This window comes from Mandrillus leucophaeus, unplaced genomic scaffold, assembly GCF_000951045.1.
Source record: "Mandrillus leucophaeus isolate KB7577 unplaced genomic scaffold, Mleu.le_1.0 Scaffold27, whole genome shotgun sequence".
Lineage (NCBI taxonomy): Eukaryota > Metazoa > Chordata > Mammalia > Primates > Cercopithecidae > Mandrillus > Mandrillus leucophaeus.
The window spans coordinates 6,223,894-6,237,153 of NW_012102809.1; the positions used below are offsets into that span (position 1 = coordinate 6,223,894).

Genomic DNA, 13,260 nt, shown 5'->3' on the forward strand with positions numbered 1-13,260 from the left:
GAACCACTTTGTGGACTTGCCATGGCCAAAGCCAGCTTCCTACGGTGATTGTACACAGCCTGTCCTCTTTCAGTAGGTCATGCACCCTCTGAAGAGGTCCCCATTGGGCCATTTGTACCTGGAACATATACTCAGCAAATCTTTGTTGAAATGGAAGGCAAAGTAATACAATGAATGCCCCTTGCCACCAGTACCTCTGGTGACGTTTTGCCAACTGGACTGCACTCTCTCTCCACCTGTTAAAATTCTACTTGTGCTTTAACATCTAAACCTAATCTCATCTCCTCTGCCAGTCTTTGCTGACCTCCAAGTTGTCTATGGTCCATGCCATTTATTTAACATTTAGTATTGATAGCTTCATCCTGTTGACTATCTTTTCAGGTATGAATGTCTTATGGACCCCAAGTGGATTGTAATATAGCCTAATCCTTCTTTCTGTAACTTTGAGATACATGTTCCCCTCACACTACCACTGTGTCATGCACAGAACAGCCACTCCATGAATATTTATCGATCGATCAAGCAGTTCGTTTACCTGTTTGTGTCTCCTGCAGTGTCCACCTCAGCACAGAACAAATCAGTGCTGATCAGTTGCTTGAGCTGGAAACGTAGCATTTCACCTGACACAGGTCTTATCTTCTGTAACCTGACTCAGCCGCCAAAGTGTCGACACGATTGGGAGGCTGCCTTGTAACAGTACACGGTTAAAGTTAGCTCTGTTGACTTTGGCTCTGCAGACTAAGCCAGAGAGAAAAATAAAATCTCTTCCAAATTTTCCACACAAACGAAAAGCACAGGGCTTTGGAAATCCGTGTAAAATGAGACATTGCTTCTTGTTAGAAATGTAGAAAGATGGTTTCGAAGATAATGGAATAGTTGAAAAGAATGTGTTAAATATGGCCCGACTCTGCCATAGCATTATGAGTGGAGGATCTAAAAAAATAAAAAATAAAAGTCATTTGTATACAAGGCAAGGTATCTTCGTTGCTAAGCTAATGAAGTCATGAAGATGCTCCATCGGGGAGGGCAGAAGCCAGTCACGTGAGACTCATTGCAGCCCCCTGCTGTGTGCACACCAGTGAGCTGTTGCCTGTTTTGTTTTGCTTTTCAATATAATGTGGGTTCCCACCTTGCATTTCTGGTAATAATCACTGGACATCATGTGTTCATGGTTCATCTGTGTCGTAGCCTGCGTCATATCAGTGATCCATCTATACAGACGAGGAGGTTGAAGCTCAGATGATTTGTCTAAGGTCTTTCAGGTCTTTCTGTGTGGGCCAAAGTAAAGGACGCTATAGCCTTCAGCTACCTGAATGATAATACCAATTGTTAACTATTAACCTGAACAACACTTAACACTTTACCTATACATTTTTTTCATTCAGTTCCTTCAAAAGCTCTTGTCAGTTCATGATCTATATTCTAGAAGGAGAACCTGGACTAGAAATTAAGAACCAGCCCAGGACTCTGTAACTGAGAAGCGGCAGAGCTAGGCGCGTCTGCATCCCAAGCCTCTCCATGAGAGATTCCGTTAGATTTCCCCAGAGCAGTTATTTTCATATACACATGCGCGCAAGGACCAAGGAGCTCGGCCACATCCCCCAGGAGGCGCTTGGCAGGAGACACTCACTGGGAAGTACCAGGAGAAGTCACAGGGAGTGATGGGAATAAAAACCTGGGGGTGTTTTGAAACATCCCTGAGGACTTGGCGAGTATTTGATGTTAAAAAGCATTTCTTGCCTACAAAACGCGTGTCTCTAAGGAACTCTTACATTGCCGACGTGTGCTGGCTAGGAGCTGGGCCTGGCGGGGGAGGCCCTCTCTCTCTTTCTCTCTTTCTCTCTCTCTCTCTCTCTCTCTCTCTGCCTCTGGCCCTGCCTCCATCAAGGCCTGGATTGGAGTTGTCTTTCCCAAGGCAATAACTGTCAGAGGAACCATCTGGACTGGTTTCTTGTGACTGACTCCGAGGAACAGAAATCCCTCTGGGAGGAAATCACAGGCACAGCAGCAGCAGCAGCAGCAGGGAGCGGCAACATTGGTGTTTGCTGGCTGGGAGCTGGGGGAGGCACCACTCAGAACGGCCCCACAGGAGCGTCAGGCCCAGGACAGACCCTTCTGAGAACGAGGAGGAGAACCTCCTCTGGGGAGTGCGTGGATGGTATTTGCGAAATAACAAAGGGAATAGATGGAGGGGCTAAAGAAACGTCCAGAGCATTGTTACTGCCGGAGCCCCGTGGCCTGCACGACAGCTTTCTCAGTGGGCCCTGCCAGGCTGCACTCTGCCCTCATTAGGCCAGCATGCTTCCCACTGGCTCTCATCGCTCGTATCACGGACCCATCCTAGCCTTGCCCTTTCTTCCGGTGCAGGCTCTGGGAATGCTGGAGTATTGCTTGAGCCTAGGAGTGTGAGATTGGCCTGGGCAACATAGCGAGACCCTGTCTCTACAAAAAATTAACCAGGCGTGGTGGTGCACGCCTGTGGTCCCAGCTATTCAGGAGGCTGAGGTGGAAGGATCGCTTAAGCCCAGAAGGTCGAGGCTGCAGTGAGCCGTGATTGTGTCACTGTGCCACTGCACTCCAGCCTGGGTGACAGAGCAAGACCATGTCTCAAATAAATAAATACATAAAAATAAAAGGATATCTTCTGTCTTCTGAGGTGACTCCTGGGATTCTAGAGCCAGAAGGAGCCTCAGAGCCTGTTTATTCCACCCCTGTCATTAGGGGCGAAAATGAGGCCAGTAGAGGTTAAATGACTCACCCAGACTCACACAGTCATCACGGGAGCCTGGGCTGGCACCCGGGCCTCCTGCCTCCCAGGCCTGTGTCCTCTTCTTGCATTAAGCCCAGAGCAGTTCATTAGGAAAGCCATATAGAGTCATCAGACCCTAAGTCTCATGATCAGAATTTCATCCTCTCTTCCCTTTTGTTTTGTTTTTGTTTTTGTTTTTTGTTTTAAAAAAACATAGGGAAGGTAAAGGGGGAAAATGATTTACTTAGTTTCCAGACCACTTATTTAAATCCTGCCCGATCTGACTTCCACTCCTCACTTCACTGATGCAGCCAAAGCTAACGAATGCATTCGTGCTCCATGGGAAGGAATCTTCCCATCCTCAGTCCAAAGTCAGAGTCCAAACCCAGACGAGGGTAAAAGAAACAGAAGAAATACAAGTCCCTCGCCCCCGCAGTTTCATTCCACTCTCCAGCAAGCCACAGGAGTAAAGGAGGAAGATGGGGCGGATGCGTAGGTATTCAGCGCCTACTCTGGGTGGCTGGCTCTGTATTAATACTCTCCATGCCCCCTCATTCAGCCTTCACAAACCCTGGAAAGCAAGTTTTGTTCGCTCACCCTGCAGATGGAGTTATTGAGGCAAGAAGGGTGACGTAAACTGCCCAGCGTCGCACAGATAGCAAAGGGCAGAGCGGGAATTAGAACCCGGTTTCTCTAGCTGCAAACTCTGGTTCTCCACTCCACCATGCCCATTCAGTTCTATATTTTCAGGAGAGGCCATGGAACTTGTCCTTACTTCCTCCTCCTCCTCCTCCTGCCATACTGTGCCTCTTGCGCAAGTCCAGCCCCACCCACTAAAGCGTTGCGTGTATTGACCCTCACAGCCATGCACCGTGCCTCTGACGTGGGCAGCTCCAGACTGAGCTTCTGCATCAGAAAAGCAGGAGACAGATGAGGAGTGAGCCGGGGAAACCCAGTGTTTGTGACTCTGAAAATGGAAGCTGCCCCGTGACAGCATCTTCTCTCCTGTTGAGTAATCCCTGCATGAATAGATGGCAGCTGCAGTGACTGCTGGTCGTATGTGATCTATTCTGGGAGGTGGCGAGCGCATCATCCAAGAACATGAAGTCGCTGCTCTGTCACAGATGGAGAAGCAGACTATTGTGGATGTTGCAGGAGCTGGGATTTGGCTGGATCCCCTGGAAAGGTTTTATTTTGAGTTCAGAGCCTGTTTGGTTGCCAGGGTAAACCAAGGGGTTGTATGATAGAGGAATTCCAACCCTCGCTAACACTCTGACCCTTTGTGCCAGCTTTCCAGTAAGGCTTGAGAGCCCTGAGCTCTTTGGAAAATCTCCTCTTGGCACACTTTGAACTGGAGAGCAGTGACGCTCTTGGCAGTACTTTTGGTACTTGTTAGTTGTATCACTTAAGTTGATCAGGAAAAAAAAAAAAGCGCTGGGGAGGGACCCCTTTTAACATTTATAGTTTTGAGAATGCTTCACTGATCCAGCCTTGACTATACTGAGCACCTGTACATCCTTGTCTTTGGTCCAAGGGCTCCGGTAGGAGGCGGCATCAAAATTCGCCATCCGCTCTGTGGTGTTGCATTCTGCTGTCCAGCCCAGCTCTCCCATCGGCCCACGCAGGGCTGCCCCTCTGGCCCTGGCTCTCGGCTTCCACACAAGCAGCTACTCTTGTACAGGATGGTAAAGTTAGGTGGCAGTCACACTGGAGCAGGGACCAGGATCCAAGTGAAAGTAAGGTTCAGGATAAGTTTGAGTCATGTCTGCAGCTTCCAGAGCCAGGCTGAATCTCTCAGAAGGGGAGCTGATGGGCGGCAGTGGGAGAGTGGAAGAGGTGGGCCCTGGGCGCAGCATGTACCATGGCATCGTTCATCACCTGCCAATGGCAGGGAGCGTGAGCTGTCTTATATTCTGTTTGCCCCTCTCAAGAGGTAAGCTCCTAGCAGGCAGGATAATCTGAAGCCCTCTGGTGCGCCCTGTAGTGCCGCACTGTACTAGACAAACCGTGCATGTCAGTGTTCTCGGGGAGGTGGGAAAAATCATGTACTGAAGAGCAAATCTCAGGAGAACATGAGGTTCCACGTGGGGTGAGATGTGGCTGACTTCACTGCCAAGCAAGTACCAGCCCCTTCTGCTGTCATGGGCGTACTCGGGGACGGTCCTCTGCTCAGCCGGCTCCTGGGTTGCTGCAGGACCTCAGCAGGCTGCTAACTCCCGGATGTGAGCTGGTTGCGGGCAGATACTGGATCCCCTTCATGTGCTTATCTGTGTCCAGCTCAGTGACTGGAACATGCTGTTTGTTGAATAACTAAAGGAATCTATGAATAAACTGGTGACAATCAAAGCTCCAGAGGTTCAAACATTCTAAGATTCCTATACCAAAATCTTTCAAAAATTCAAACTGTATCCAGTGACCAACTCATTTTAGCCAATACCCCAATGCAATGAAATTGTAGCACCAAAAAAAATTTTTTTAGAATCTCTCTTCAAACTCCTTATAATGGAATTTGACCTCTCAGACTCAGTCATGGGCAATCTCGTTTACTTTGCCTATGAGTAGAAGCTGTGAAGTACATAAAAGGGAACTTTTATTTGCCTCTAAAACTCCAGGTAGTCAGCGCAGCCTGTTCTCTCCTTTCAGGGCAGGTTTCTTGTCCTGATGAGTGGACCTGCTGAGCTGATGAGTGTACCTGAGTTGGGAGAGGGCAGTGGCAACCTCGTGGTGCCCACCCTGGCCCCATGCTCTTACCCTTCCTTTCTTACCCTTGCAGCCCTCTCATTTTCCCAGCCAGCTGTCTGGCTTCCCAGACCACCTCTTAATGCCCCTTTAAGCAGGAAAGACATTAAAGCATCTGTGCCCCAGGCACAGCCCCCCCACTCACAGTCATTCTTCCTCTCCAGCTGTGCCCTCTGTTGTTGGTGGAACGGCAGAACCAGAGAGGAGCATGGGCTCATTCCGTCTTTTTTTTAACAGCACAATTAAAAGAAATTACTCTTCTCCATAACTTGCAAACCTTGTCACTTCTTAGAGGACGTTGGGATTAAAGGAAGAGGGTGACAGTTAATAGCTGGGCTCTGAAAGCAGATTTCCTAGTTTTTATTATTTCAATTGAGAAAAAATTTACATAACATTAACCATTTTTTAAAGCGTACAATTCAGTGGTATTTAGTATACTAAATAAGAACAGTGTTGTGCAACCATCACCTCTATCTAGTTTCAAAATATGTCATCACCCCAAAGGAAAACCATATCCCTATGAGGCAGTCTCTCCCTACGACCCCTGGTAACCATCAGTCTGCTTTCTATCTCTATAGATTCCCCTTTTCTGGATATCTTCTATAAATGGAATTGTATAATATGTGCTCTATTGCATCTGGCTTTCTTCACTTCCATTCTTGAGGTTCATCCACAATCCATCTAGTATCTATCCCTGTATCAGTACTTCATTCGTTTTGATGGCTAAATAATATTCCATTGTGTGGATATACCACATTTTGTTAATCCATCCAAAAAAAATTGTTTTTTCAGACTGAGTCTCACTCTGTTGCCCAGGCTGGAGTGCAGTGGAGGGATCTCTGCTCACTGCAATCTCCACCTCCAGGATTCAAGCGATTCTCGTACCTCAGCCTCCCAAGTAGCTGGAATTACAGGCGCCCTCCACCACACCTGGCTAATTTTTGTATTTTTAGTAGAGTTGGGGTTTCACCATGTTGGCCAGGCTGGTCTCGAACTCCTGACCTCAAGTGATCCACCCGCCTCGGCCTCCCAAAGTGCTGAGATTACAGGCGTGAGCCACCGTGCCCGGCCAGTCCATACAGATATTAATGGACATTTTCATCTTTTGGCAGTTGTCAATAACACTGCTATGAACGTTCTTGGCCAGGTTTTTGTTTCAACACATGCTGTCGATTCTCTAGGATATATTCCTAGGAGTAGAATTGCTGGATTATGTGGTGATTCTGTGTTTCACTTTTTGAGGAACCACCATACTGTGGCTTGTACATTCCCACCAGATTGCTTAGCTTTGAATCCAGCCCTGCCACTCTCTTATTAGCTCTGTGAGCATCGGTAAGTTACTTATGCGCTTTGTGCCTCAGTTTCCTCATCTGTATAATGGGTCAGTAATGCTGTTTACTCAATGAGGTTGTGATACTTAAAAGAGGTGGTGTACGTGAATGCCTCAGAACAGTACCTGATATATAAAACTGTTGCATAAATATTTGCTGTTGCTGCTGCCGCTGTTACCGAGAGACAGTGTAGGTCACGGCAGATGGAAGACTGAAAAGCTTTTGGTCTAAAAGAGACTGCCTTGGGTGATGTAAAAGAACCAGCAGAAGGAGAGTCCAGACACTTGGGGTTGGTTGCTGAGGACATCTTTCACTTGAGGAATCAGTTTTCTTACCTGTTCACTGATGAGCTCCAAGAATCTTCAGCTCCATGTGCCTGTGGCTTTCCTGGGGAGACTCTTCAAGAATGAGAGACTGGGGTCCTCCACCCCGACCACTTGCCAGCTCCATTCTCTCAGCTCTCCAACATGACAAAGGAAGACAGGAGTATATCCTGTCATCTGAAAGCTACACACAGAAGTTTCTGGAAAATAAAAGGAAGCCTTCTCTGTCATCATTCATGTTAGGAAAAGGCAAATCTGGTTGCTTTTCACTTTATTCTATTGAATTCAACAGAATCACCAAACATTCTGCTAAATAGTATTTCTCTCATATCTATGTATTATGAGAATTTATCTCATAATCCACGTATTTATGAATCATTTACACCTAACTCATCAAAATGCTCTGTATAAGCTATTTGAATCCCAAGAATCCTTATAGAGACCTTTTTCTGAGTGCATAGAAATAGGAAAATAGATTTTTTCCCATCCATCTTCAATTGGCAATAACTTTTAGAGGTGCCGTATTACCAGCTCTTCTGCTGGGAGGAACCAGAGTGAACCAGTGAAAAAATACAATGTGATAACAGTTGCCACAATGATACCTTCACCTCACACCCAATTAGCACTTTATAATTTACAGAGCCCTGTCAATTTCTAAACAGGCCCTGATTTCTCCATATCTTCTCCAATACTTGTTATTTTCCTTTTGTTTTTAAAATGGGCATCCTAATGGGCCTGAAGTGGTATCTCATGGCGGTTTTGATTTGCATTTCCCTGATGGCTGAAGTTGAACATTTTTTCATGTGCTTGTTGGCCATTTGTTTATCTTTGCAGAAATGTCTATTCAAATCTTTTGTACTTTTTTTACTGTGTTGTTGGCTATTTTATTGTTGAGTTGTAAGAGTTCTTTGTATGTTCTGGATACAAATCTCTTATCAGGTATATGACTTGCAAATATCTTCTCCCATTCTGTGTGTTCCTTTTCGCCTTCTTGATGCCTTGAATTAAGAAAATGTCTAATTTTTATGAATTCCAAGCTTATCTTTTTTTTTTATTTTTTCACCTGTGCTTTTGGTGTCATCTAAGGAGGTTTTGTCTATGCGGTCATGAAGATTTACTTATCTGTTTTCTTCTAAGGATGATATAGTTTCAGCTCTTGTATTGAGATATATAATATATTTTGAGTTAGTCTGTGTGTGTTGTGTGAGGTAGGGATTCAACTTCATTCTTTTGCATGTAGATATCCCGTTGTCTCAGTACCAGTTGTTGAAAAGACATTCCCCCCTTGAATGGTCTTGGTGCCCTTGTCAAAAAACAAGTAACTGTAAATGGAACAATTGTAGTTTGAATGGAATGGGTCAGCACTTGGTGGCAGCCAGGGTCTTGGCTATGTGGTTTCATAAGCTCCCACTCCTGAAGAGCCTCTGTTTTCCTCTCAGAGCCAGGTTTTATGTCACGCTGCATTTTGGTGCCTGAAAGGCTTAGGTGGGCATGGTACCTGGAGTACTCTTGTTAGGAGCAGAGAGTGAGGAGAAAAGATGACTCTACTTTGTGGGAGGTCCTTGGGGCACTTTGAGCAGCAGTGCCTCCCCCAGGAGTCAGGGTCCCCACCCCAGAGGAATGTCCACAGAGCAGAGCCATTGGCCTGAGCTGGACTGAAAAAGAAGGAGCCAGGTGGGGAGAGGATTTGATTTCTCCCTTGGTCTAAAGCAGGCAGCTGACACTGGGTGAGGGAATGGGGCAGGCCTCCATGTGCTATCGGGAATCCCCAGGAAGTCCCTAAAGAAAACTTCCTCCCCCAGCCCAGCTTGCCTATCGCAGCCCCTCAGTGGTAACTTCCTCCTGTGGCTTGATCCAAATGGGGGCTGCATACTTGGCTGAAATGCACATAACCCTGTGAGGCACAGTGTAGCAGCTTATCCTCCCTGAAAGTGGAAGGACAAAAGCATGACAAAGATGACCAAGCCAGAGCGGGGGAGAGGGGAGGAGACACTGGAAGGGGAGGTGAAGGGGCAGACTAGGGAGGCCAGGACCGAGGCAGACTCTCACGCACCAGGCATATTCTGCCCAGCCAAGGGCTCTGGCATTCAGATGAGGGAGAGGGAGAGGAAAGAGGAGAGAACCCAGTGAGAGCAATCCATGAAGCGTCGGGAGGCCTCTGGAAGCAAAGGCTCTGGACTCAGGTGGCATCAATGGGACTACCAGTTTCCCGTGATTATGTGGGAGTGGCCCAGGTGCCAGCTCCACCAGAAGCCCATTTGTTCAAGACCCTGGTACTACTGAAGGCCCAGCCCTGTCTCACCTGCCAGAAAGCACATGGCGTCTCCCTGACTAGGCTAAGGGCTGGCTGATGGCATCATAAAAGGAATCTGCCTGGGAGCCCTCACTTTGTTTCCGTTTCCTCCCCTAAGGCCAAGAAGGGATTAGGTTGCCTCTGTTGTTGTTGTTGTTGTTGTTGTTGTTGTTGCTGCTGCTGCTGCGGATGGGAAAAGAGGAATTTGTGTGGCTCTGAAGTTGACCAGGTCCCCTTATTGTATAGAAGAGAAATGTGAGCATTCAGAGATGGTGAGATGTCAGACACCCAGCCACACAGCCAGTGAGAGGCAGGTTGGGGACAGGGCCAGGCCTGCTAGTTCATGGTCCAGGGGTCTTTCTCATGAGATCAACTGACCAGTGTGTCTTAGCACCTGCCATGCAAATAGAAGGCCCTACTGCTGTCCTCTCCACGTATTCCAGAATTACTCAGCTGTTCCATGCAAGCCAAGTCAACACCTATGTCGTAAAGGAGAGACTAAAGTAATTGTCTACACAGCACATACATGGCATATATGGCCTGTATGCTTCCTGGACTGCCAACAGGGGTGCTGAGAGAGTGAGTCCCTCAGCCTTGCCTCAAGCCTTGCTGATACTGCAATGTGCCTCACAAACACAGTTACCTTCCATGACATGAAGGAGGCACACTTGGGTTGACCCCTGACCCTGTCTGCTTGTTAGAATCACGTGGGGAACCTGGGACAGGCTTAGAAGCCCAGGTCCCACCTCCCACCTGCTGAATCCAAATCTCCGGAGTGTGGCCTAGGAAATCAAATTTGTCAGTGTCCTCCCCAGGGGACTTTGATACATCCAGTCCAGTGGAAACCAGCAGCCTCCTTTAGTCAAGTTAATGTTTCCCTGACTATCACCTTCTCCCCCTGTAAAAGATGCAGGTTATTAGCAGTAAGTGGTACCTGGATCCCAACCTCAGTTCTTCACTGCAGTTGGGGAGATCTGGCCAGGGCAAGCCACACTGCTCCTTCAGGCACAGCCTCGTTCATCCCACACTCACCTGTGTTCTCTTCCTCTCTATAGGACGCACAAGACCAGCCACTGCTACCGCATCACCTACCGCCACATGGAACGGACTTTGTCCCAGAGAGAGGTCAGGCACATCCACCAGGCCTTGCAGGAGGCTGTAGTCCAGCGGTTGGGCGTGGAGGGCAGGTTCTGATGTCACCACTTCACCCAGGCTGCAGCTCTCTTGGGGCTCCAGGATTTGCTGAAAGAGAAGAAGATACGGTTTGTGAACTGGGGCATCAATCATCTTTTGATAAATGGATCAGTCTTAGGACTTTCACAAAATAAAAGATCACTCTTGAAAAGCTGTTGACATAGCATTTGTCTTTTATTTGGGGAAAGAGGGAAGGTCTTTTCCTATTCCTTTTAGAAGTGCTCTGCCCACTGGCGTTGGTGCTCAGTATGGTTAATTGGTCCCTGGGTTCCATTAAGCACCAGGCATGATTTCTTGCCTGACAGGCTCTTCCACCCGTGTAATGAGTGAAGCCACACAGAGGGACATCAGAGATTCTAGATACAATACAGGAAGCTTTTTGAATCAGCTTCCATTCCTTCCTCCCTTCTCTTCTTTTTCAGTTTTGCAAAGGGCAGGCTTCAAAGAGGGCACTCATGAAATGCCAGCGCTCCCCTTGAATGTGAAGGGAGTTGCATCTTTGAGCCAGGGCAGGATATCTATTTGCTTTTCATAAACCCATGGCTTGGAGTCAGGCCTCTGGCCCCAGGACTTGGGCTTAGCTGCCTTTCGCCGCACTGGAGAGGAAGGAAAGAGGCGAGAGCTGCCCGAGTCTTGGAGGCACAGGTCCTCAAACTCCCTTCAAGTTTTCCCAGCAGGCAGCCTCCACTTCCAGAAGGCGACCTTTAAGGAAGAATATGGGGCTTTGATGTCCCCCCCTTTCCATCCCAGGCACTTTGTAGTCTGCCTGTCTCATTCATGACCAGTTTTAATAATCAGCTTCCATCCCTGGCATGATGCTAGAGGCTGATGGAGGGCTGCAAGCGCCGGGATAAATATTTGATGAGGAGTGGCCATTATCAGCTAGCGGCATGGGGGTAGGCAGCTGCTTTCCTAAGGGAAGGAACAGCTTTAATGTCATCTTACCATGTGATTAATTTGGACTCTTCCCTTGGATTTTTAAGGGAATTGAGGAAGCCACACCCCAAGTCCCACAGCCAGTCCTGGAACCAAACCGCTGTCTGGGGTTTTAGGGCCTACAGGTACAATTCCCCAGGTGACTGGGTCTGAGTGGGAAGGCACAACGTGACAGTGGTTTCCTCTTCCGTGGCATTTGCCAGCAGGCCATTTCTGATTCGGCCTCAGGCTGCACTTCAAGATGTCCCTTCATCCCCGTGACTGATTAGGCGTTTATTAATGTTCTTAAAGAAAGCAAACGAGGTATAGAAAATGCAAAACCATGATGCTGCCCTGTGGCCCAGAATCTGAGCAATATTTGTCAAATACAGTCACACGTCACCTATGGACAGCGAAACATTCTGAGAAATGTGTCATAGGTGATTCTGTCATCGTGTAAACACCATGGAATGTACTCATACAAACCTAAACAGTATAGCATACGACACCCCTAGGCTACATGGCATCATCGCCTATGGCTAGAGGCTGCAGGCGAGAGGCTCCAGACCTGCACAGTATGTGGTATGGTTTGGATCTGTGTCCCTACCCAAATCTCATGATTACATGTAAGCCCCAGTGTTGGAGAAGGGGCCTGCTGGGAGGTGGTTAGATCATGGAGATCAGCTCCTCGTGAATGGTTTAGCACCATACGCTTGGTGCTGTTCTCATGATGGTGAGTTCTCATGAGATCAGGTTGCTTAAAAATGCATAGTCTCTCCCTCCCCACAATCCTCTTGGTCCTGCTCCTGCCATGTGAGATGCCTGCTCCCGCTTTGCCTTCCGCCATGAGGAAAGGCTCCCCGAGGCCTCCCCAGAAGCAGAGGCCTCTGTGCTTCCTGTGCAGCCTGCGGAACTGTGAGCCGGTTAAGCCTCTTTTCTCTAGAAATTGCCCAGTCTCATGTATTTCTTTATAGCAATGCAAGAACAGAGTAACACAGCATGTCACTGTGCTGAATACTGTAGGCACTTGTAACAAATGTTATTTGTGTTTCTAAACTGAAAAGTTATAGCAACAAGTACTGTATTATCACTGTCCCCTGCGCCATCTGTTGTTGACTGAAACATTGTTACGTGACGCTATATTTGTGCCAAACCCTATACTAAGGTCCTGGGGTAGGGGCTGACATTCCAAAGGGTTCACAGAGGCCTTTCTTGAACACTCCCCTTAACACTCCATGAGGTGTAATTGACTGTTATTTAAATCTTACAAGTGAGGGAACAAAGGACTGAAGAAGTCACAGGAGTTGGCCATGACTTAAGCCGTGACGTCTTCAGGCCTCTGTTGTCTCATCTGTGACTTAAGGTACATACACAGGAGATGGCAGGCCTCACACTCAAGTCCACAGCCTCCACATTAAGAATGTCTGTCTACAGCCTGGGCAACACGGTGAGACCCTGTCTTTACAAAAAATTTTAAAAACCAGCTGGACATGGTGGCATGCCCCTGTAGTCCCAGCTACTTGGGAGGCCAATGTGGGAGGATTGATTGAGCCCAGGAGGTGGAGGCTGCAGTGAGCCATAATCGTGCCACTGCACTCCAGCCTGAGCAACAAAGCAAGACTCTGTCTCAAAAAAAAAAAAAAAAAAAAAAAAATCTGTGTAAACAGTAGTGGGTTGACTGTAGGGTCTGTGCCTCTCCTCTCTCTCGCTCCCTAG

At 47.7% G+C, this 13,260-nt stretch overlaps 1 protein-coding gene across 3 annotated transcripts in view; it reads left to right on the top strand.

Moving 5' to 3' along the window:
• The window catches only part of FARS2 (phenylalanyl-tRNA synthetase 2, mitochondrial), a 547,898-nt gene extending 537,115 nt beyond the window's left edge, over positions 1–10,783 (top strand). For all 3 annotated transcript variants that reach the window (XM_011984592.1, XM_011984594.1, XM_011984591.1), the window contains one exon: positions 10,491–10,783. In XM_011984592.1, the coding sequence (XP_011839982.1) occupies positions 10,491–10,629 (139 nt within the window). In that variant the 3' untranslated portion in view covers positions 10,630–10,783. The remainder of the gene's footprint in view (positions 1–10,490) is intronic.
• Positions 10,784–13,260: the final 2,477 nt, after the last annotated feature.